The 20,393-nt window shown below is 45.7% G+C and overlaps 1 protein-coding gene across 3 annotated transcripts in view; it reads left to right on the plus strand.

The window, feature by feature from the left end:
• The first annotated feature begins 1,532 nt into the window (after window positions 1-1,532).
• The window catches only part of NAP1L4 (nucleosome assembly protein 1 like 4), a 49,370-nt gene continuing 30,509 nt past the window's right edge, over window positions 1,533-20,393 (plus strand). For 2 of the 3 annotated variants that reach the window (XM_087422469.1, XM_087422467.1), the window contains exons 1-2: window positions 1,533-1,592; window positions 20,311-20,341. In XM_087422469.1, the coding sequence (XP_087278595.1) occupies window positions 20,328-20,341 (14 nt within the window). In that variant the 5' untranslated portion in view covers window positions 1,533-1,592; window positions 20,311-20,327. Of the gene's footprint in view, window positions 1,593-17,359; window positions 17,555-20,310; window positions 20,342-20,393 lie in introns of those variants that run through there. The other variant, XM_087422468.1, reaches the window with a different exon arrangement.

Here is a 20,393-nt window from a genome sequence, read left to right on the forward strand (position 1 = left end):
GTTACAAATAGAAAAGTGCCCACCTTCCCACTGACTCACTGAAGTGTCCCCTGGGGAAGGCTGCACCACCACAGCTGTTCCACCTTCATTAGATCTCCCAAGAACCAGGCCCAGCTACCTGCCCACCGGCTGCTTACCCGACCAGCACAGGTCTGAGGGCCAGCTCCTGTGGGGGTTCTGCCAGCTTGATGCCACCTCCGCCAATCCCCAACGTCTGGGCAAGGCCAGATCCAGTGGCTTCAGTGGATTTGAGACTTCATTAAACAAAAGAAAGAAAGACCTCCAAACTTGAAAATGCTCGGGTTCTCTTCTTTTGCAGTTTATGCTTCCTTCCCTCAGCTCTGCCGCACCCTCCCCAACAGCAAAGCAAGGTCACTACAGAAAAGTCAGAAAATCCAAGTAAGGTAAATAGGAATCGCGCACACACACCCTCCCAACAGACGCACCGGCCGACCTCGGCTGTGCCGTCGTGCCTGGGCACCCACCGGCGACCCCGCGGTTTGTAAGTGACCCATGTCCTTAACAAGTCCCTGAACCACGAGCCTCCTGCTGGTTTCAAACTTCCCCCGCCCCCAAATGCCCTAGAACAGGAACAACTTGCTAAAAATTAAACACTGTTTCAAAAACAACCACACCCAAAGAAAGTTTCTGAAAAAATGGGCAAAAATAATGAGACACCCCCCACTGCCCAACCGCGGGTAGACACGGAAATGAAGAGCTCCAGAGTCCAGGCCTGGGGGCACGGTTTTCAACCCAGTCATCGTATTCAAGTCGTCTCTAGGTCCGTGCTTTTCTACCAACTGTGATGTGGCGGCCGGGCCTGCACCCTCGCCCAGATCCAGGCTGCACCGCGGCCCCGTGGAGGGCTCTTCCTCCTGCCCGGTGGGGTCTGCCCAGCTGGGGCCAGGCTGAGACGCCCAAGGGCGCGGGCCTGGGCGCTGCCAGGGGGAGCCCTTGTGTGTGCGGGACGGGGTGGGCGAGAACCAGTGGGGTCCCACGTGCGAAGCCCTGGAGACAGGAAGAGCCCGGGGATCTGAGGCGGGGAGAGGCCTGGGCGCTGGAGTGGCGGAGGTCGGCGAGGTCAGCGCGCGTGACCAGGCGTGGGGAGTAGCGGGAGATGGAACAGGCCGGCGCGGGAGGCTGGGGGGCCGGGGATGGTGCCCATTCCTACGGGGACTGGGAGGTGGGTCACGGGGAAGGGGGCCACCCGGATGCGGGGTGGGCGGCGGGCTGCGCCCAAGCCGAGGGCTGGGGGGCTGCGGCAAACGCCCTCCACGTGGCCAGCGCGCCCCCGCCCCTTAAGGAGGCAGACGGAGGGCGGGCGCGCGCCGCCGCAGACGACACACTCCCCTGTTTGCATACGGCCCGCGGGTCTGAGCGCGGCGCCCCTCGGCGGCCCCTGATTGGTCGTCGCGGCGGCGCCCAAGCACAGCTGACTTGCGCCAAGCCCGCCCAGTCGCAGCCCGCCTTGCTCGCAGTGGGCGGGGCCTGGGGACTCGGCCAATGGGAGACGGTGTTGTTGGCGGCCACGGCGGCGCAGTCTCCGGACCGAGCGCAGCCACCGCCGCCGCCACTGCCGCAGGAGGCGTGAGGTGAGGACGCGCGGCGCTCGGCCGGGTAACGGCGCGCGGGGGCCTGCGGGGCGGGGGCCGCGGCCGGGGCGGCGGAGCAGGGGCGGCGGGAGGAGCCGGCGCCCTCGCGGAGGCCGCGGCGGCGGCAGGGCGGGGCCCGCGCGGAGCCCGGAGCGGCGGCGGGCCCGCGAGGAGGCCGGGCGGCGGCGGCGGGCAGCGGCAGGTGTCCGTCCCCGCCCCGCCCGGCGGCCTGAAGGTCAGGAGGCGCTTTGTTCGCGCGCGGCCCGCCCGGCCCGGAAGGTGACGGGGCCGTGAGCCGGAGGGGGCCGCCCGGGGCCTTTGTGTCCGGAACCGGGCTTCCCGGGCGGGAGCGTGACCGCGGGCGGCCGAGCGCCCCGGGACCCGGCGGACCGGGTGTCCCGGGCGGGGGGGTCAGAGCTGCTGGCCCACTCGCCCTCGCCTTCCGGAGAGAGAACTAGAGCCTCCCGAGGAGGAGCCTGATAAGCGTGCGCGGGACGGCAGGCCCCGCGCGCCCCTGGCGCTCGGAGAGGGGTGCCGCGGTCACTGCCTTCCTCGCCGGGCCGCTGTCTCCCTGCCCCTCCGTCCGGCGTGCCCTTTGTTCGTGGTCGCGATGAGACTCCCCGTGCGCGGGCTCCCCGGTGTGGGCCCTTAGACCCCAGGGGCGCGGTTGGGGGCGCAGGGCTGTCTTCGCGCTCTCGGGAGCCCTGGGGGCGCGTGCGTGCGGGCCTCGGCTCCCGTGCCCGCTCTGCTCTCCTTTCTCTGGGACTCCCGGCTCCGTCTTTCCACATGGAGGCAGACGGTGTAGACGGAGGCCTGGGACGGCTCTTGTGCGGGGATGTGGGGTGTGTCCCGTTAGTCGTCGGGGCTGGAGGCTCGAAGTCTCCGTAAGTTACCGCGCTTCTGCAGTAATACTGTACCTCCCCATGACTAAGGGTGCTACTGCACACCGGGGACGCCTCTGAGCTCTTTGCAGGGTTTAACCCATCTCATGATAAGCTGATAGCTTGTGAGATAGAGACTGTTGTTTTCCCAGTTAACTGCTCCTCAGGAAACTTGAGGCCCTGGGAGGTTCAGTTGAGTGGCTTGTCCAAGGTGACAGAGCTTGGGTGAAAATGCAGGCAGTTCTGAGTTTGCCCAGCTTTCCTGCTTCTGTAGAGGGAATGGAAGAAGTTTGAGTGAGGAATTATGTTTTCATGATTCCCCTGAGACGAACCGAAGTCTAGTTGATGAGAATTGGAACAGGTTGATCGTTTCCAGCTCAAAATTCTGTGATTGCACAGAAGGCTAGAATTATTTCAGACTGCGACTAGCAGTTGCTGGTGGAATAAATAACCTGGCAGTGTAAAATGAACTTCAGAGAAAGGAAGGTGGGGATAGAATAGGGATATATTCCAGAGAGTAAACGTGTGACTAAAGAGGGAGATGGTTTAAAAATTAGAAGTATCTAGTAGTGCTTCGCTTACTAAGGTAAAATTGGAGGAAAAAGAAACCCCAGAAAACGAATTTTCTCAATTTGTTAGCTGCTTTTTTAACTTCTTTGGGGATAAGGACATTTTTGTGTTTCATATTTTGAGGGTAAATGATCCTATTTCTGCTGATGTTAAAGGATCAATTCAAAATAAGACCTTTTTGGTCAATAAAAATATTATTGGAAAACTTAATTTCTTACAAAATTATAGTGACAAAAGGGATTCATTTTATAGGTAAAATAGGCTTAAGAATTGTAACCTTCCCCAGTTTACTTAGGGACGTTTTCACTAGAATTTTAAGGCCTGTTCTCATGGTATGATAAGAATAATTAGTCTCAAAATAATTATTTTTAATTATATAAAATAGTAATTATCTCAACACTATAGTGCTGTCTTATTGTTTTTTTTTTTTTTAATTTTTTTTTGTGAGGAAGACTAGCCCTGAGCTGATATCTGATGCCAGTCCTTCTCTTTTTTTGCTGAGGAAGATTGGCCCTGGCTAACATCCATGCCCGTCTTCCTCTACTTTATATGGGATGCCGCCACAGCATGGCTTGATAAGTGGTACATCAGTCTGTGCCCAGGATCCGAACCTGCAAACCCCCGGCCACTGAAGTGGAGCTCGAGCACTTAACCGCTAGGCCACCGGGCCAGCGCCAGTGCTGTCTTAAATACCTGTCATTACGCGTACACTTACAGTCTTTTTGTTTCCTGGTTGACCAGTGTTACTGATTGAGAATGTCTGCAGCTATCTGTGCCTCTCTATCATAAAATAATGTCTGATCACTTTTGTGAATTTTGTGTTATTTTTCGAAACAGAGACAGAATAGTGATTGGAGAAATTGATTGAATTCTTTGCAAAGCTGATTTTATCATTTTTGATTTGATAATCTCAGTAAGCTGAATTCTGAAAAGGGTACATATGTTTTAGGATTGTTGTCCTCCAAAAATGTACAGGCATTGCAGTTTTGTGAATTTACTATTTAGATTATCAGAGTCTTCTGTGGTATTTTGAGTTTTGAGATTTTTATCTGTATGGGGCGGTTCATAATTTTATGAAGTACTTAGAGTTGGGATGTGTTCATCAACACATGACAGTCTGAATTTGTACTTGAATCTTTAAAAATTAAAATATTTCTGTTAACCTTTCAGGGTTTTTAGCAGCCTCTTTTTTTTTTTTTTTTTAATTTTGTTTATTTATTTCCCCACCAAAGCCCCAGTAAATAGTTGTATGTCATAGCTGCACATCCTTCTAGTTGCTGTATGTGGGACACGGCCTCAGCATGGCCGGAGAAGCGGTTCCTCAGTGCGCACCCGGGATCCGAACCCGGGCCGCCAGCAGCAGAGCGAGCGCACTTAACCACTAAGCCATGGGGCCGGCCCGAGGAGCCTCTTGATATTGAGAGCATATTAATTCCCTGTATCTGCAGTTCTCTGACCAGCTGGGGTTGGGATTGAAATCTTTTCCATTTTTCTTCTTTTGAACAGTGGATAGTCTTTTAGCATCAGGAGGAGGTGACCTTAAACCTAACTGTATAAATGGCATAATAAGTTAGGACTTACTTATTTTTATTTATTTTTTTTTTGTGAGGAAGATCAGCCCTGAGCTAACATTCATGCTAATCCTCCTCTTTTTGCTGAGGAAGACTGGCTCTGAGCTAACATCTATTGCCAATCCTCCTCCTTTTTTTCCCCAAAGCCCCAGTAGATAGTTGTATGTCATAGTTGCACATCCTTCTAGTTGCTGTATGTGGGATGCGGCCTCAGCATGGCCGGAGAAGTGGTGCGTCGGTGTGCGCCCGGGATCCGAACCTGGGCCGCCAGTAGCAGAGCGCGCGCACTTAACCACTAAGCCACGGGGCCGGCCCAAGAATTACTTATTTTTAGAGTTGCTTTCCTTCCTTTCCGTTCCTTGTCCGCAGTTGTAAAATGGTTTAAGACTGTTCTGATAAGCTCACGTTGTACTTTGAAAAATTTTGCCAGAGAACCTAAATTTTTTTGCTTGGGAAGAATGATATCTGTGGGCAGGGGGGTGATTTAAATTCCCAAAGAACCATCAACTGTATGAAATAGACAGGCAAAGCCCGGTGCTGCCTGGAACCAGTACTCCCAGTGATGTTTCTACTTGAATGATCAGGCAGCAGTGAGGGCCGCGTTGAACGTTTGGTCTGGGATTGCTGTCTTATTTGGTCTGAAAGGGAACCGTGTTTAGGCATCCAAAGTAAAAGGCTGATAGTACCCATTTTGACTCTTCTGCCACTGGGAGGACTGTAGAAAGAGGAAATAGCTGGTGCAGAATCGTTGCTGGAACTTGCTCTTGCCCGGCCTTAGCTGACTTGGCATGGTATCTCCTAGTTGAGCACATACTTGCCTCCCCAAACTGCGGTTGTGCGATTGGTCCTGGAGCACGGAGTAACTGGGAAATAGGTAGTGAAGGATTTTGTGTTTGGTAGGAAATTGTCAAGAACTGGTTTGTGTTGATGTAGGTTTGTTTTCACTTGACAGCTGCTGGTTTTCTGCTCTGCCCTCCCTGGAGAAGGCAGGGCAGCTCTACTGAGTTTGCCATTGAATTTTAAATTTCATGAGTATTTAGTAACAGGAGAGGTGGTGTATTTTTATAGCAAGAAAACTACAAAAGACCCCTTTGTGACCTTTACCTGTTGATCTTGACCACTCATTGTGTAGCCTTACATTTCCTGCTGTCAGCTGTTGTAATGAAATGTGCTTCCATTCTAGGTCTGTGGGCCTTTATTTTTTAAGTGTACTGTGCGTTTTATTATTATCCAAAAAATCCCATTCAAAAACAAGATGAGATGATTTGTGCTCAGTAGTTTTGTAGGAGAGAGATTAACTGTACACTTTAAATATTTACGTGCAGCAGTTATAAGCGTGCAGTTTTAATGTTATTTATTTATTTATTTTCCCCCCCAAAGCCCCAGTAGATAGGTGTATGTCATATCTGCACATCCCTCTAGTTGCTGCATGTGGGACGCGGCCTCAGCATGGCTGGAGAAGCGGTGCGTCAGTGCGTGCCCGGGATCCGAACCCAGGCCCCCAGCAGCAGAGCGCGCGCACTTAACCGCTAAGCCACGGGGCTTAACCGCTAAGCCACGGGGCCGGCCCTAAGCGTGCAGTTTTAAGTGTTATAATTTGAAACATTTCTTGTTTACCCAGTTATCGCAAAGTAGCTTTCAATGCTCTGCATCTCGTCATTCATTTGTGAGCAACATCTATGGGCCAGGCACAGTTCTAGGTACTGGGATCGCACTGGACAGAGGAGACAAAAGGCCTTGGCCTCATTTGTTTCCACAGTGGGAGATAGACAGACAAGGTAGGTGGTGGTGGATGCTTTTGAGAAGAGACTTAGAGAGAGAGAATAGGGACTTGAGTAGTCTCGATGTGAAATAGGGGGAGAGGCAAAAGCCTTTCTGACAAGGTGACAAGATCTTTAAATACTGGATTAAGAAAACGTTCAAATGTTTGCCTTATCCAGTCATGTACTAATGAATTGCAGAGAAAAGAGAGTGGAGGAGGAAATTGGAGCTATAGCAATGAAGAACTGATGTGTCTTGAGTAAAAATAGAATGTTTTGGTTAAGGAAAGGAAGTAGTTTCTTTACTTTCTTCCTGAAAACTGAAGGCTTGGTCTCTAGCGAGTTTCTGAAGAGATGGTCCCATTGTTATCTGGTGGCATTTAGATCTTGTAAGCAGGCATGACTTCCTGTGTGTCTTCAGAAACTACTTGGGAGAGGCTGAGGTGTTCGTGGGGTCCCTGACGCCATGCTGTATACAGGCAACACACAAGTAGACTGTCACCAACAGCAGTGAACGAATGAATGCAGCAGAGGTTGCTTGGCCACTGTCTCCTGCCAAGTCCTATGCTGGGCCCAGGGATTGCTGCATTGAGTGAGTCGACAGGTCCCTGCCCAGTGGAACTTGTTCTTCAGTGGGAAGACAAACGTGTTGTTTATTCATCTTTTTTTTTTAAACATGATAATAAAAAGTTTCAACATGTATAAAAGTAATGATCTCCTATACCTAACACCTAGCTGCAGTAATTAACTATTTGCCAATCTGAGTTCATCTGTACACATATAATATATATGTGATTTTTTGAATCAATTTTTTGATAAATGCCAAAAGAAAAAGGAAGTGCATGTACATTAGATTATCAATCATTACGTATGATTGAAATCAGTTTGAACATAGTTTCAAGACTACCTGTATGAGTTTAGGACCTGGAGACCTCTTTTTCTCTTTTTTAATTGCTAAGAGATTACAAGTGTAAATGAAAGGTGTATTGGTTAACAAGAATATCTTTTATTAGTTCAGAAACTTGCATCAGTTATTTTGTTGTTTACTTTAGGTATGTTTTCCCTTACTTGCCGGTATATTGAATCCAACACAATTACCTTCTAATACTAAGGAATGCAGTGATAGACTGGATAAAGAATCTGCTGATCAGGGCAATATAAATTAGATCTGGACTGTCCTAAGGCTTCATTATATCGGCCAGATTTTGTGGGTGGAAATGTTGGGATGTCCTATGGGGGTATCCTGATTCCTTCTTATAATAGATGAATAGATGGTTCTTTTGTTCCTTTTGATGTGATCCTAAGCCAAAACACGATCCAGTACTCCTGGAGGAATTTGGATATAGATCCCAGGACTGATCAGACTCCATCTTAGGTTGATAGGGTGGGATCGCCGTCCCTCAGACTTGATGTAAACCAAGTGATTGTGCTATAGGGTTCATTTAACTACCCCCTAATTTAATAAGGATTATAGACGATCATGAAATCCTGAAGTCTTAGAGAACATATTGATTTCATTTAAGTTAATTTTAATCACTCAGTTATCCTGTGGGTCTTTGACTTAAGACAGATGATAAATCTATAAAAATTTTGGTTGTGTGAAGGGTGACTATATTCCCCAGCTTATACCTTCTTTGCCTCTCAAAAGTGGCCTGATTTGAAATTATATGATTACTCTAGCTATAGATCAAGTTTTCAGTTAAAAATTAGGAATTTCAGGCCGGCCCCGTGGCTTAGCGGTTAAGTGCGCGCGCTCCGCTGCTGGCGGCCCGGGTTCGGATCCGGGGCACGCACCGACGCACCGTTTCTCTGGCCATGCTGAGGCTGCGTCCCACATACAGCAACTAGAAGGATGTGCAACTATGATGTACAACTATCTACTGGGGCTTTGGGGGAAAAAATAAATAAATAAAATTTTTTTAAAAAATTAGGAATTTAAAGTTATATTGGATAATTTGCTACAAAAATGAAAAAATTTTTCCCCCTGAGAATTTTTTTGTTTGGAGTAAAAATGATTTATAAATAGGATTGTGCAGTCTCCTATATAAATAAAAGCAAAACACTCATTTGTATAATCATGGAAATTTGCATGCCAATTCAAATTTAGAATTGTAGACTCAAAGTTTTTGACCCTGGAAAGGAACCTGAACTGCTGCATACTTTTGAAATTTTAGAATATTCTTTTGCCTGGCATTCCTTTCATATTTAAACTTGATTGCCTTTTAGAAGTAGAAGAACCTTCCGATGAGGCTTGGGACTGTGGTTTCATTAAATTCAGCATACCAACTTTTAAAACAAATGGATGGTTATATTTCTCAAACCTGCAAATTTGGTAGTTCTTGTAACTTTGTATTTTAACTATAGTAGGGATTGCTAAACGAAAGCAAATAATTTATGTGATGAAACTTGACTAATTGAACCCTAGCTTGTTTATAATGTGTCACACTCTACATTATTTTCCCTTAGATAAAGGGAGCAATGTTTAAGGTAACTCTGTTGGTTTCATATCAAGCAATAGATAGAAGGATCTGTAAGCGTATTACAGTTACAAAAGCAGAAAGAGACCTGGAGTGGGTCATATACTAGATACTTTATGTGTGTAATTCTGTCTTCACAGCAGCCTCTCAGATAGGTACTTTCTAGTTTATGGATGTTGAAACCAAGGTTACACAGCTAAGAAATCATAGGGTAGGATTCAAACCCAGATCAGAACCAGATTATTTATCGCGTGTCTGCTTTGTTCTGGATGTTGAGTTCTGGGTGGGTGGTGGTGGTTTAATCTTCAAGATTATTTTTTTCCCCGTTGTTTAAGCTCATTGTTTTGTTTGTTTTTCTCTTTCTATTCTTGATTTAGCACCTCTTTTTTTTGAGAATGTCTTGTCGGGTTTAACTTAACTTCTTTGTCATCATGTCATCAAAAATAGTATTAAATAGGATTTGCCTTCCCATAGATGAAAATTAAATGGATCGTTGTTATCAATCCAGTCTATTAAGTTGGAGTGGTGTCATTGCTTGGGGAGGTGAACTTCTTTGGCCTGTGTCCTGCAATAGGGTGTTATTCATTCAACAGGTATTTATTGTCCCAAATGCTGTTTTGGGCCCTGGGACTACACAGTGAACAGGATAGAAGGCCTATTTTCTGACTCTATTTTTAGACAGTGGATTTCTTGGGAATGGCGCTGAGCTGCAGGAATCCTGACCCTGACTGAGCCATTGATTGTCATTTGTTCTAACAACAGCAGCAGTAATCTTGAATTGAGCAGATGGAAGTGGCAGCAGGAGGTGAAGTGGTTGGTGATGATAGGGAAAGGCAGGAAGGTCTGGATTTGAAGTGTGAAAGGATTTCAATCTAAAATGGAACCAAAGGATATGAAGTGGAGAATCTCACGCATGCACCCTCAGGAAAATGAAACTTAAAGACTGTGAGACTGATTTCCCATAAATGCTTGATTTACAGAAGGTTGAAACTTATCCTCTCACCAATGAGCATCTGCCAAGAATCTCTCCCCATCTTCGAGCCAATGAACTTGCTGCATGGCCCCTAACTGGATTTTTCCCCCTTTGCTCTCTGCCCGTAAAGGCCACCTGCCCTAAACCTTCAGTGGATTTGCCTCTACCTTGCTGCAGTTCATGTGTCTTGAATTGCAATTCTTCTGCTATTCTCGAATAAACTTGATTTCTGGTAACTCGAAATTGCCTCAGTTTACCTCCTTTTCAGTTAACATTATGTGGTGTCAGAAGTGGGATCCAAAGGAGACAACCACCAAGGAACGACAGACAACCCTTGGAATCAAGCACGGTCTCCATACTTGAGCCCTTTGCACTCTTCACCTCCAAAGGTTGCCATAACTTTCAGTTTGGTAAGTCTCCTCTCAGATCTCAAGCTCCCTCCTTTTGGTCGAGCTCTCTGACTTTATTCGGGATCTGGATGGGGACAGATTGTTCTTCTGGTGAGTATTCTTTTGCTCTGAATCTGATAATGGGATCCCAGTCATTTAAGTATTCTAAGGGTGGCCCCTCTTCAGGAACCCCAGCCAGTTTTATGTTTAAAAATTACAGTCCTTCCTCATGCACATTTTTGACTAAATGGACCAGTCTTCCTAAGGATAACTTAGAATTCCAAGGGCCGTTATGGGGAACCTTTTCATCTCCCCAAATTTGTTTTTCTTTGAACTAAGTTAGAAGACTACGGCTACAAAATTAAACAATCCAAATGGGGCAGTTATTTTAATTGGTATCTGGCGGTTTCTAAATGTGTTTAGGATTCTTAAATTGCCTCCTTACAAGATAGTGTTTCCTAATTGACTGAAGCAAATAAACAGCTAAAGATGAATAAAAAAATGTCAGAGACCTCTTCCTTGGTGTTAGCCGAGGTCCGTCCTGCCCACACTGTTCCACTTCCTCTGTACTGCCTCCTTATCCCTCCTCTCCATCTGAACTTCTTTCCTGTCACTGAACCAACTGAACCCATTAAAACCTTCGCTTTCAAAATTAGACCTTTTGAGGATCCTGCTAAACCACCCCAAATTTCCTACCCAGTGGACAAAAGCCGAGGTTTGGGCTATAATTAAGGACTTTCCCAAAGTAACTGAAGATCCCTATAGATTTGCCGAGGAATTCAATATTGTAACCCAGACTTACCAGCTTGGTCTCTCTGATCTCTATCGGTCAGTCCACATGTTTGTTGGAGAAGGTCAAGCCCAGAACTAGTTTAAAACTGCCTTCTGTGAAAACCCCAGACAATCTGTAGGGTTTAAACTACACCAACCATCAGCTGTTTTATATGACCAAGCTTGCGGCATAGCCGAAATGCTATGTGAAGCCATCCCTAGAGCTTTCCCCGAGCCCGGGGCCTGCAATAAGATTCAGGCACTCACTCAAAAGCCTGTGGAATCTGTCCATGGCTGTTACAGTAGACTCCAGTTGTTGTCACGGAAAATTCTGGGCTTCTAATAGGTATTGAATCCACCCAGGTGGCTTTTATTTCCATGTTTGTAAATGGCCTAAACGAAGAATTACCTTTGTTAGTCAAAAGAACCCGGATAGAGGGGCCGGCCCCATGGCCTAGTGGTTAAGTACGTGCTCTCCGCTTCGGAGGCCCAGGTTTGCAGGTTGTCATCCTGGGCACGGACCTGCACCACTCGTCAGCCGTGCTGTAGCAGCGACCCACATATAAGATAGGGGAAGATTGGCACAGATCTTAGCTCAGGGCGAATCTTTCTCAGCAAAAAAAAAAAAAGAAGAACCCATATAGAATGGGAGACAGTGTCCACCTTGACCTTGTCAGTCTGGCCAGTCAGTTGGCTCATAACTCCAGAAGATGATATCAGAAGAAAGACAGCTGAGATTTTGAACCTCCAGCACAATCAGATGTAGACTCCAAAGCAGATCTGTCCTACAGGAGCATGTCATTACTGCAGAAAATCTGGCCGCTGGAAGAAGAATCGCTGTGATTGAAATCCAAACAGTTGCCGCTCTCCAAGAACCACCTGCCAAACTCACCCCTGTGTTGGGACTGTAGGGGCATACAGGGACTGTTCCCCATCCTGCCATTAAATAGGCTGGAGGAGACTACTCTCCAGATCCAGGGCAAATTCCTTACAGTGTTAATTGACACGGGGCTACCATGTCAGTGCTCAACCCCACTACACTTAAATGGTCTGTTCGTTGGGGTAATGCTTGTGTTCAAGTAGTGCGGGTCTCAAACCACAAGGTATCCCTATTTCTCAGCCCGTATCTTTTTGTCTGGGACCTTTGCAAGGCAGACACCCATTTCTCCTCAGCAATTCGGCTCTCCTATGTTTATTAGGATGGGATTTCCTGGAGAAACATGTTGCCACGTTTTCCTCTCAAAAAGGGGGAAATATCCCTTGAGTTCACATCCAGCACTCGGGATAAGTCAACCTCCTTCGCCTTTATTGCACTTTACAAACCAAAGAACACCAAACTTTGGACTCATCCACCCTCTTAAACCAGGTACCCTCCCCCCCCCAACTCTTTGGGCAAAATCCTCAACAGACATAGGCAGAATTCATAGTGCCCCTCCCATTAAAATCTGGATTGACTCCTCAAAACCTCTCCCAAAAATAAACCAATGCCCTATAAACAAAGAAGCCTTATAGGATATAAGGCCAATCATAGGAGATTATAAGGCCATTGGACTCGTTATCCCTTGTAATCCCCCTAAAAAAAAAAATCAATGGTCGAAGGTGGAGATTTGTCCAGGACCTTAGGGCAACAAACACCGTTGTAATTCTTCGCTGCCCTGTCATCCCTAATCCCCACATGCTGTTGGCATCCATCCCTATTGGAAGCAGCTTTTTCGCTGTGGTTGACTTTGCAGTGCATATTTTAGTATTCCTGTTGATAGAGATTGTCAGTATCTCTTTGCCTTTACCTGGGAAGGATAGCAATACACCTGGACAGTCATGCCTCTGGGCTTTACTGAGAATCCTTCTCACAAAATTTAAAGGCTGACTTAAATGATGTAGAATTCTTTGGAGGCTTCACATTACTACAATATGTAGATGATTTGCTTACCCTCCCTCGACTCCTCACAAAAAGACATTGTTCACCTGTTTAAAATCTTAGGCATTAAGGGACATGAGGTTTTGGAGGAAGAGTCGCAATTTGTCTAAACTCAGATTTGTTATTTAAGGCGTTTAATTGCATAACAGGGACTATGTCTAGATCCCAGTAGACTTCAAGGCATTTTAAGTTTTCCAAACCCCAAAACCAAATGTCAGTTATGGAGTTTTCTTGGGCTAGCTGGTTATTGTCATAGTTGGCTTCCGGACTTATTAATGGCTTAGCCCCTATATACCTTACTGAAGAACACCAAACCTGACCCTGTTGCTTGGGATGACCAAGATAACTTTTTTTTTTTTAATTTTTGTAATTTTATTTATTTATTTTTTCCCCCAAAGCCCCAGCAGATAGTTGTAGGTCATAGCTGCACATCCTTTTAGTTGCTGTATGTGGGATGCAGCCTCAGCATGGCCGGAGAAGCGGTGCGTCGGTGCGCGCCCGGGATCGAACCCGGGCCGCCAGCAAGCGGAGCGCGCGCACTTAACCGCTAAGCCACGGGGCCGGCCCTGACGAAAATAACTTGACCTCTAAGCCCTTGAAGGAAAGTTTAATAAATCCACCTACCCTTGTGCACTTAAATGATCAGCTACCCTTTTTCCTTTTTGTGTATGAGAAGGGAGGGAATGCCTTTGGAGTACTTACCCAAAAACATGGGGGCTATCACCAGCCCCTAGGTTACTACAGCCGACAAATCCAGTGGCCCGATGCTACCCCCCATGCCCTAGAGCCATACCTGCTACTGCTCTTTTAGTAAAGGCTGCAGAAGAGATAGTCAGGGGATCCTCCTTGACCATCTTTATACCTCACGCTGTCGAGACTCCCTTGAATTCATTCCCTTCAGCAAGCTATCTTACCTCCTAAGAAATCCTCTTACTGACTGCCTCTCGTGTCACTCTTGTTCACTGTAACAGTCTCAACTCTGCTACCCTTTTTCCCTCCTCCGTTGATGAAATTCCCCATGACTGCCTTTGATGGATCACCTGTTGACCCCTCATGACGACTTACAAGAAACCCCCTTGATGAACACTGATCTCTCCTGGTTTACTGATGGCTCTTACTAAAAAATGAAAATGGTAAATTTTGTGCTGGATATGTGATATCAACTCCTTTCATGGTTTTAAGACTGCATCCTTACCTTTGGCTGCTTCAGATCAAAAAGCTGAATTACATGCCCTCACTTGAGCATGAATTTTAGTTGAAGGCAAGACAGCAAACATCTGTAGTGATAGCCGATATGCCTTTGGAGTGGCCCATGACTTTGGAATGTTATGGAAACAGTGAGGTTTCCTCACTTCCAGTGGAGATAAAATTAAGAATGAACCTTATGTACAAAATCTCTTGGATGCCATACTACTGTCAGGGGCTCTAGCTATCCTTCGCATCCCTGGGCATTGCAAGTCTGACTCACTGGAAGCCAGAGGAAATCATCTTGGTGATACCTCTGGAAAAACGCTGTCCTTATGAGATTCGTAGACCTCTGTCATTGTCCAAAAGACTACTCTCCCTGGCAAGGACCTAAGGCAACTAACCAGGAAAGTGCAACAGCTGGCCCCTGAAGGAGAAAAGCAGAATTGGAAATCTAAAGGCTGTTGGTACAAAGAAGAAAAGGGACCCTGGTTTGGACCCATTAATAAGCCCCTCCTGCCAGGAAAATCTAAAAATCTTCCCTTACTGACCATGGTACGTGAATTAATTCATGTACATGAATTAAACCATTGGTCCACTGAGAAAATGTTAACATCTGTGAATCAGTATTGGTGGGGAAACATCAGCATGGCCACAAAAAGTGCTTTTCTTGCTTGTTCCACCTGACTGTCCTGAATTCAATGCAGGGAAACCTGTTTGCACCACCCCAGGACATTTTTATTTACCCAGTGGACCATTTGAGGCCTGGCAGGTGGATTTCATACAGTTGCCCCCATCTCGTGGATGTAGATATGTTCTAGTAATGGTTTGCATATTTTCACTTTGGACTGAAGCATGTCCACATAGAAAGGCAGGTGCCTCTTCCGTAGCTAACATTCTTTTAGAAAAGATTGTTCCCACTTGGGGAACCTGCCTGGAACTCCATAGTGACTGACTTCACTGGACAGGTACCTGGACAAGTTTGTCCTGTCTGGCCAGTTCTGCAGCATTTCCAGCATGTTTATTCTCGGTCTCCAGGACTGGTCCAGTGTGCAAGTGGAATTATAAAGATCCAGTTGGCTAAATTAGTTGAAACCCTCCAGATACCTTGGCCAAAAGTACTGTCACTGGTTTTCCTAAATCTTAGATCTACTCCATTCAGGATTCATAAACTTTCACCGTTTGAAATAATCACAGGATGGTCATTGCTTTTAGCCCCTGCTTCCTTTGACCCACAGCTGGTGAAAGGGCACATAGTTCAGTTCTGCAAGGGTCTAATTAAATCCATTGGGAATGATCAAGCTGTGGTAGAACAGTCTTTTCACAGTGTGCTCCCGGGAGGTAAAGACGTCAAACATCACGCTTTACAGCCTGGAGACTTCACCTACTGGAATAGACGTCTCCATAGAGACTCCCTCCTGCCTCTCGTTGGAAGGGCCTCTACCAGTTGTTACTGACTAACCCCTGTGCTGCCAAGCTCCAAGAGGCAGACTGCTGGATTCACGTGTCCCGTCTAAAAAAGGCCCCAAAACCTGAGTGGACCTGTACCCCAACTGGTGACTAAAAGCTAAAAATTGCGAAGGACTGAAGCAGACGACATCAGAAGTGGACAGCTTTCTTGAAATATCTGCACCAGGCCTTAGCCCCATTCTGTATTGCTCAACCGAGTCATGCTGCCTAAGGCTGTGATTGTCCTTTTCTGGCCTCCTTGCTGCCCTCTAGTTTGACTGTAATGTTCCTCTTTGTTCCCACCTTACAAAAACTCTTGCTGATTGTTGGATTTGCGCTAGAGTTAATAACACTCGTGATGAACCTGAACTGGTGGCCTGGCTCTTATCCTTAGAAGGATGGTGAAGTCTGTCTGGCAGAGATGTAGGATTTTCCTCTGTTACCTTTGAAGCCGTACATGTTCTTCGGTAAATTGGCACCAGACATTACAGCATTCCATTGGGTGCCCCTCAGCCGTAAAGGAATACACCCAAGTCCAGACTACCCAAAACTTTTCTCTGTGTTTCAAAAACATTAACGGGACTGGCAAAACTCTAGGTTACCTCTGGCTAAACACTTGTAACTATAAAATTGTCTATAACTCAGATGATCGTGAGTTCATTCACCACCGGGGTCTAGGAGACTGTAACGTCTCCTCCATTAATGTATCTCTGGTGTGGTAATGAAAATTATAACATCAGTGGTACCTCATGGGGAATTGATAAAAAATTCGGTGAATGGTAGGAACTTAATTCAACCTCCCTTCTCCCTGGAAAGTCCCCAGACCTTCATCAGAACCTCACCGACAACTATCAGACTCACCTAATACTCCAAATATATCAAAATTTGAGATGTTCCTATAACCATTCCCACTGCACTAACAATGCCAGTTAACATGTTGTGTGTAAATGACTGTGTTTTTGATCATGAGATCTCTATTCCAGGAAAAAAAATCAGGGCCAGAGGGCCTACTTACGCCCTCTCTTTAGAAAACACTGGTTATTTCTTTCTATGTGGAAGAAACTTATATTCCACACTGCCCCTTAAATGGAAAGGACGCCGTAGAGTTGTTGCTCTCACTCCTGATGCCGAAGTCAGGAAGACCTTTCCTTCCACTGCCCACGTGCCCAATTTGGGTTCTTTCTCCTCCCGACTTATAAGAGCACATTGTAGTTGAGATCGGTACAATTTTGGGTGGGTGCCCACAAATACTGCCATAGTAGATAGAAAGGGATTTGGGCGTTCCTTTGCTTGAGTCTTTTTCCCTTGGGATGGAGTAGCAGAACTTGAAAAGGCAGTTTGGAATCTCTCCATAGTCATGGCTACTACCTTTAATGTTTCTGTTAGAGCTTTTGAATATCAACAAACCAAATACCCTAGGAAGTAGTTTTACAAAACCGCAGTGCCCTGAACCTCCTCACTGCACAGCAGGGAGGAACCTGTGTCCTGCTTGGGGAAGAATGCTGTTTTTATGTTAAATCGGGGAAGAGAACGCAATAATTAAGAAGAATGAAAGATAATATCAAACTTAACTGAAATAGTCAAGCCCCAGGGACCCAGGATGTTTTCAACCTATTAAATATAGGTAGCTGGGGAAACTGGTTGAGAAGTTTATTCCAGTCAATAGCTATAATTGGACTTAGGGCCCTGGGTATAATCCTCCTAATTAAATTTCTACTGTCTTGTATTAGCAGGCAAATCCCTTTCTCCCAGATGTATGTACACAATAAGGTTCTTTTCCTTTCCAAGGCTTATCCTGAGGCTCAACTGACCATGGACACCAAACTGGCCACCTTGGAGGAACATGACTGGGATTCCCCACTTCTATCCTTTTGTTCAAATGAGGCCACATATCCGCTCGCCATTTTCCTCCTCCGTGGGACAAGACATCTGAGGGTGGTCCTCCTCAGCTCCACGGGACACACAGTTAGCTTACCACTATCGACGTCTCTGATTAAGGAATATACCCATACAATAAGGTTGATCAGCCATGCTCTCTGTGAAAGATTTTGATCAAAATGGGGGAATGTGAAAGGATTTTAATCTAAAACAGAACCAAGGGATATGAATGGAGAATCTCATGAATGTTCCCTCAGAAAAATGAAACTTAAAGACTGTGAGATTTCCCGTAAATGCTTGATTTATAGAAGATCAAAAATTATCCTCCTTGGGCCGGCCCCGTGGCTTGGTGGTTAAGTGAGCGCGCTCCACTGCTGGCGACCCGGGTTCGGATCCTGGGCTCGCACCGACGCGCTGCTTCTCCGGCCATGCTGAGGCCGCGTCCCACATACAGCAACTAGAAGGATGTGCAGCTACGACACACAACTATCTACTGGGCCTTTGGGGGGAAAAAATAAATAAATAAAATCTTTAAAAAAAAAAAAAAATTATCCTCCAATCAGTGAGCATCCACCAAAAATCTCTCTCCATCTTTGAGCTAGTGAACTCATTGCATGGTCCCTAACTGGATTTTTGTCACATGGGTCCCTTGCTCTAGTGTAGGAGGAGCTGGAATTAGGTGTGTGGCTTGATGAGGTGTTATTGATTGGGCAGTGAAAACAGGAGTTTGTCCATTGTTCTGGACAATTTAATTAAACTAAGTCTGTTAAACTAAGCAGTGACAGCTGCTTCGGGAGAGAGCAGGCTCCTTCTGGTAATTAGTGTGTATGTGGTCTACCAAAGGTACTACTGGGTGTGTTTGTTAGACAATGGAGAGCTTTAATTGTGTAGCCAAATTATAGTTGGAGTCAGTGTGTAACTAGTTTGGCAATAGGTATCAGTATCCATTCATAGTTTGACACAGAAGTCCTACTATCGTGATCCTCCTATTGCCATGTAAATAATAACTCGGGGATGGGAAGCTATAAAAATATATGTTTATATAACATATAAATATATGGTAAAGTATATGTTCCTATAGACATTATCAAAAGTATATCAGGGAAAAACCCTTCAGTATTTAATGACTGGTAAATGGTAAGTGTGTTAGCTCTTAGAATGTTGTCATCAAATGTTATTTTGAAGACTTCTGCATTTTGTATTTATAATATGTGGGAAAGCAGAATATGAGCTTGGGAATACTATGATTGCAGCTATATGCATGTAGCCAACTGCAAAGGACCATGAGCTGGGAATAAGAGTGGTGAGGTAGACAGAGCTAGACAGTGCAGGAATTCGGATTTCTGTGTGGAGTGACTTTGGAATCAGCAGAAGGTGATAGGTGAAGGGTGGTTTTTTGTTTTTTTTTTTTTGTGAGGAAGATCAGCCCTGAGCTAACATCCCTGCTAATCCTCCTCTTTTTGCTGAGGAAGACTGGCTCTGAGCTAACATCTGTTGCCAATCCTCCTCCTTCCCCCCGCCCCCCAAAGCCCCATTAGATAGTTGTATGTCATAGTTGCACATCCTTCTAGTTGCTGTATGTGGGACGCGGCCTCAGCATGGCCAGAGAAGCAGTGCGTCGGTGCGCACCCGGGATCCAAACCCAGGTCACCAGTAGTGGAGCGCGCGCACTTAACCACTAAGCCACGGAGCCGGCCCCCACTGAAGAGTTTTTAAAACCCTTCCCAAACTTGGGGCTGGGTGTGGGTAACTGGCAAGGTGGTGGTGTGGGTATGGCCTGCCATCGTAGTATTTGTTGCATTATTTTTTTTCTTTCTGGTTTTCATCTGCTTCCTTAAATCATTTAGCTTTTTGAAAAAGACAATGTAATATTTGTGTAGTATGTTATTGTTTTGTTTTACCCTAAAGCAATGTAATTGAGGGATTTGGGCTTTGCTCAAATACCTAAAAATGAAACAACCAATTGTCGGCCTGGAACAACCCTTCAGAGAGGCTCTGGAGTGTGTTTACTACATCTAAGGTTGAGAAACTTCATCACCAAACCTCTATTTTATTTTACATTTAGAGACTCTTCTTAGCTAGGCATTTAGATAGGGTTTTGAAATTTTATTTTATTTTTTTATAATTTTATTTATTTATTTATTTATCCCCCCAAAGCCCCAGTAGATAGTTGTATGTCATAGCTGCACATCCTTCTAGTTGCTATATGTGGGACGCGGCCTCAGCATGGCCAGAGAAGCGGTGCGTCGGTGCGTGCCTGGGATCCGAACCCCGGGCCGCCAGCAGCGGAGTGCACGCACTTACCCGCTAAGCCACGGGGCCGGCCCTTGAAATTTTATTAATATGAAATTCTTCTTGTTAAGAGTTAAACGTCCTAGAACCCACCTTTAATATTTATAGACAGAAAGTCGCCTAATCTGGAGATAGTCTTTTTGTATGTGTGTCATGTGAAAGCAGAATCATCCTGAGTGTATTACATAATGTTTTTATACCAGCGCTACAGCTTCAGTGTAGAAGTCATAGAACATACAGACGTAATATGTTCCTGTTGCTAAAACTTATTATAGAGATAAGGTAAATTAGCACTGATTAATTGTTGTTCTTCTGAAGTCTGGTCGTTTTACTGCCCGCACGAGAAGTTTTGTATGAGTAAAGTGCACGCACTGAACTGCACAGATCCCGAGTGTATGATTTGATGCGTTTTGACAAGTGTGTATATCCAGGTAACCAATAGCCCATTCAAGATCTAGAACATTTCCGTCCACCCTGAAAGTTCCCTCGCTCACCTCCTAGTAGATCCTCATCCCCCATGAACAACCAGGGAGCACATTTGAAAAACTCTTTGTTTGTGAATATTGGTAATGTTAATTGTTAACAACTCTTTTTTAATTTGTAGGAGATAAAAACATTCAGATGGCAGATAACAGGTAAGCCAAAATGGATTTTGTTTATTGGAGTTTAAATTTTAGTTGATGAACA

Source organism: Ceratotherium simum, chromosome 34 (assembly GCF_057802395.1).
Source record: "Ceratotherium simum simum isolate JZ-2026a chromosome 34, ASM5780239v1, whole genome shotgun sequence".
NCBI lineage: Eukaryota > Metazoa > Chordata > Mammalia > Perissodactyla > Rhinocerotidae > Ceratotherium > Ceratotherium simum.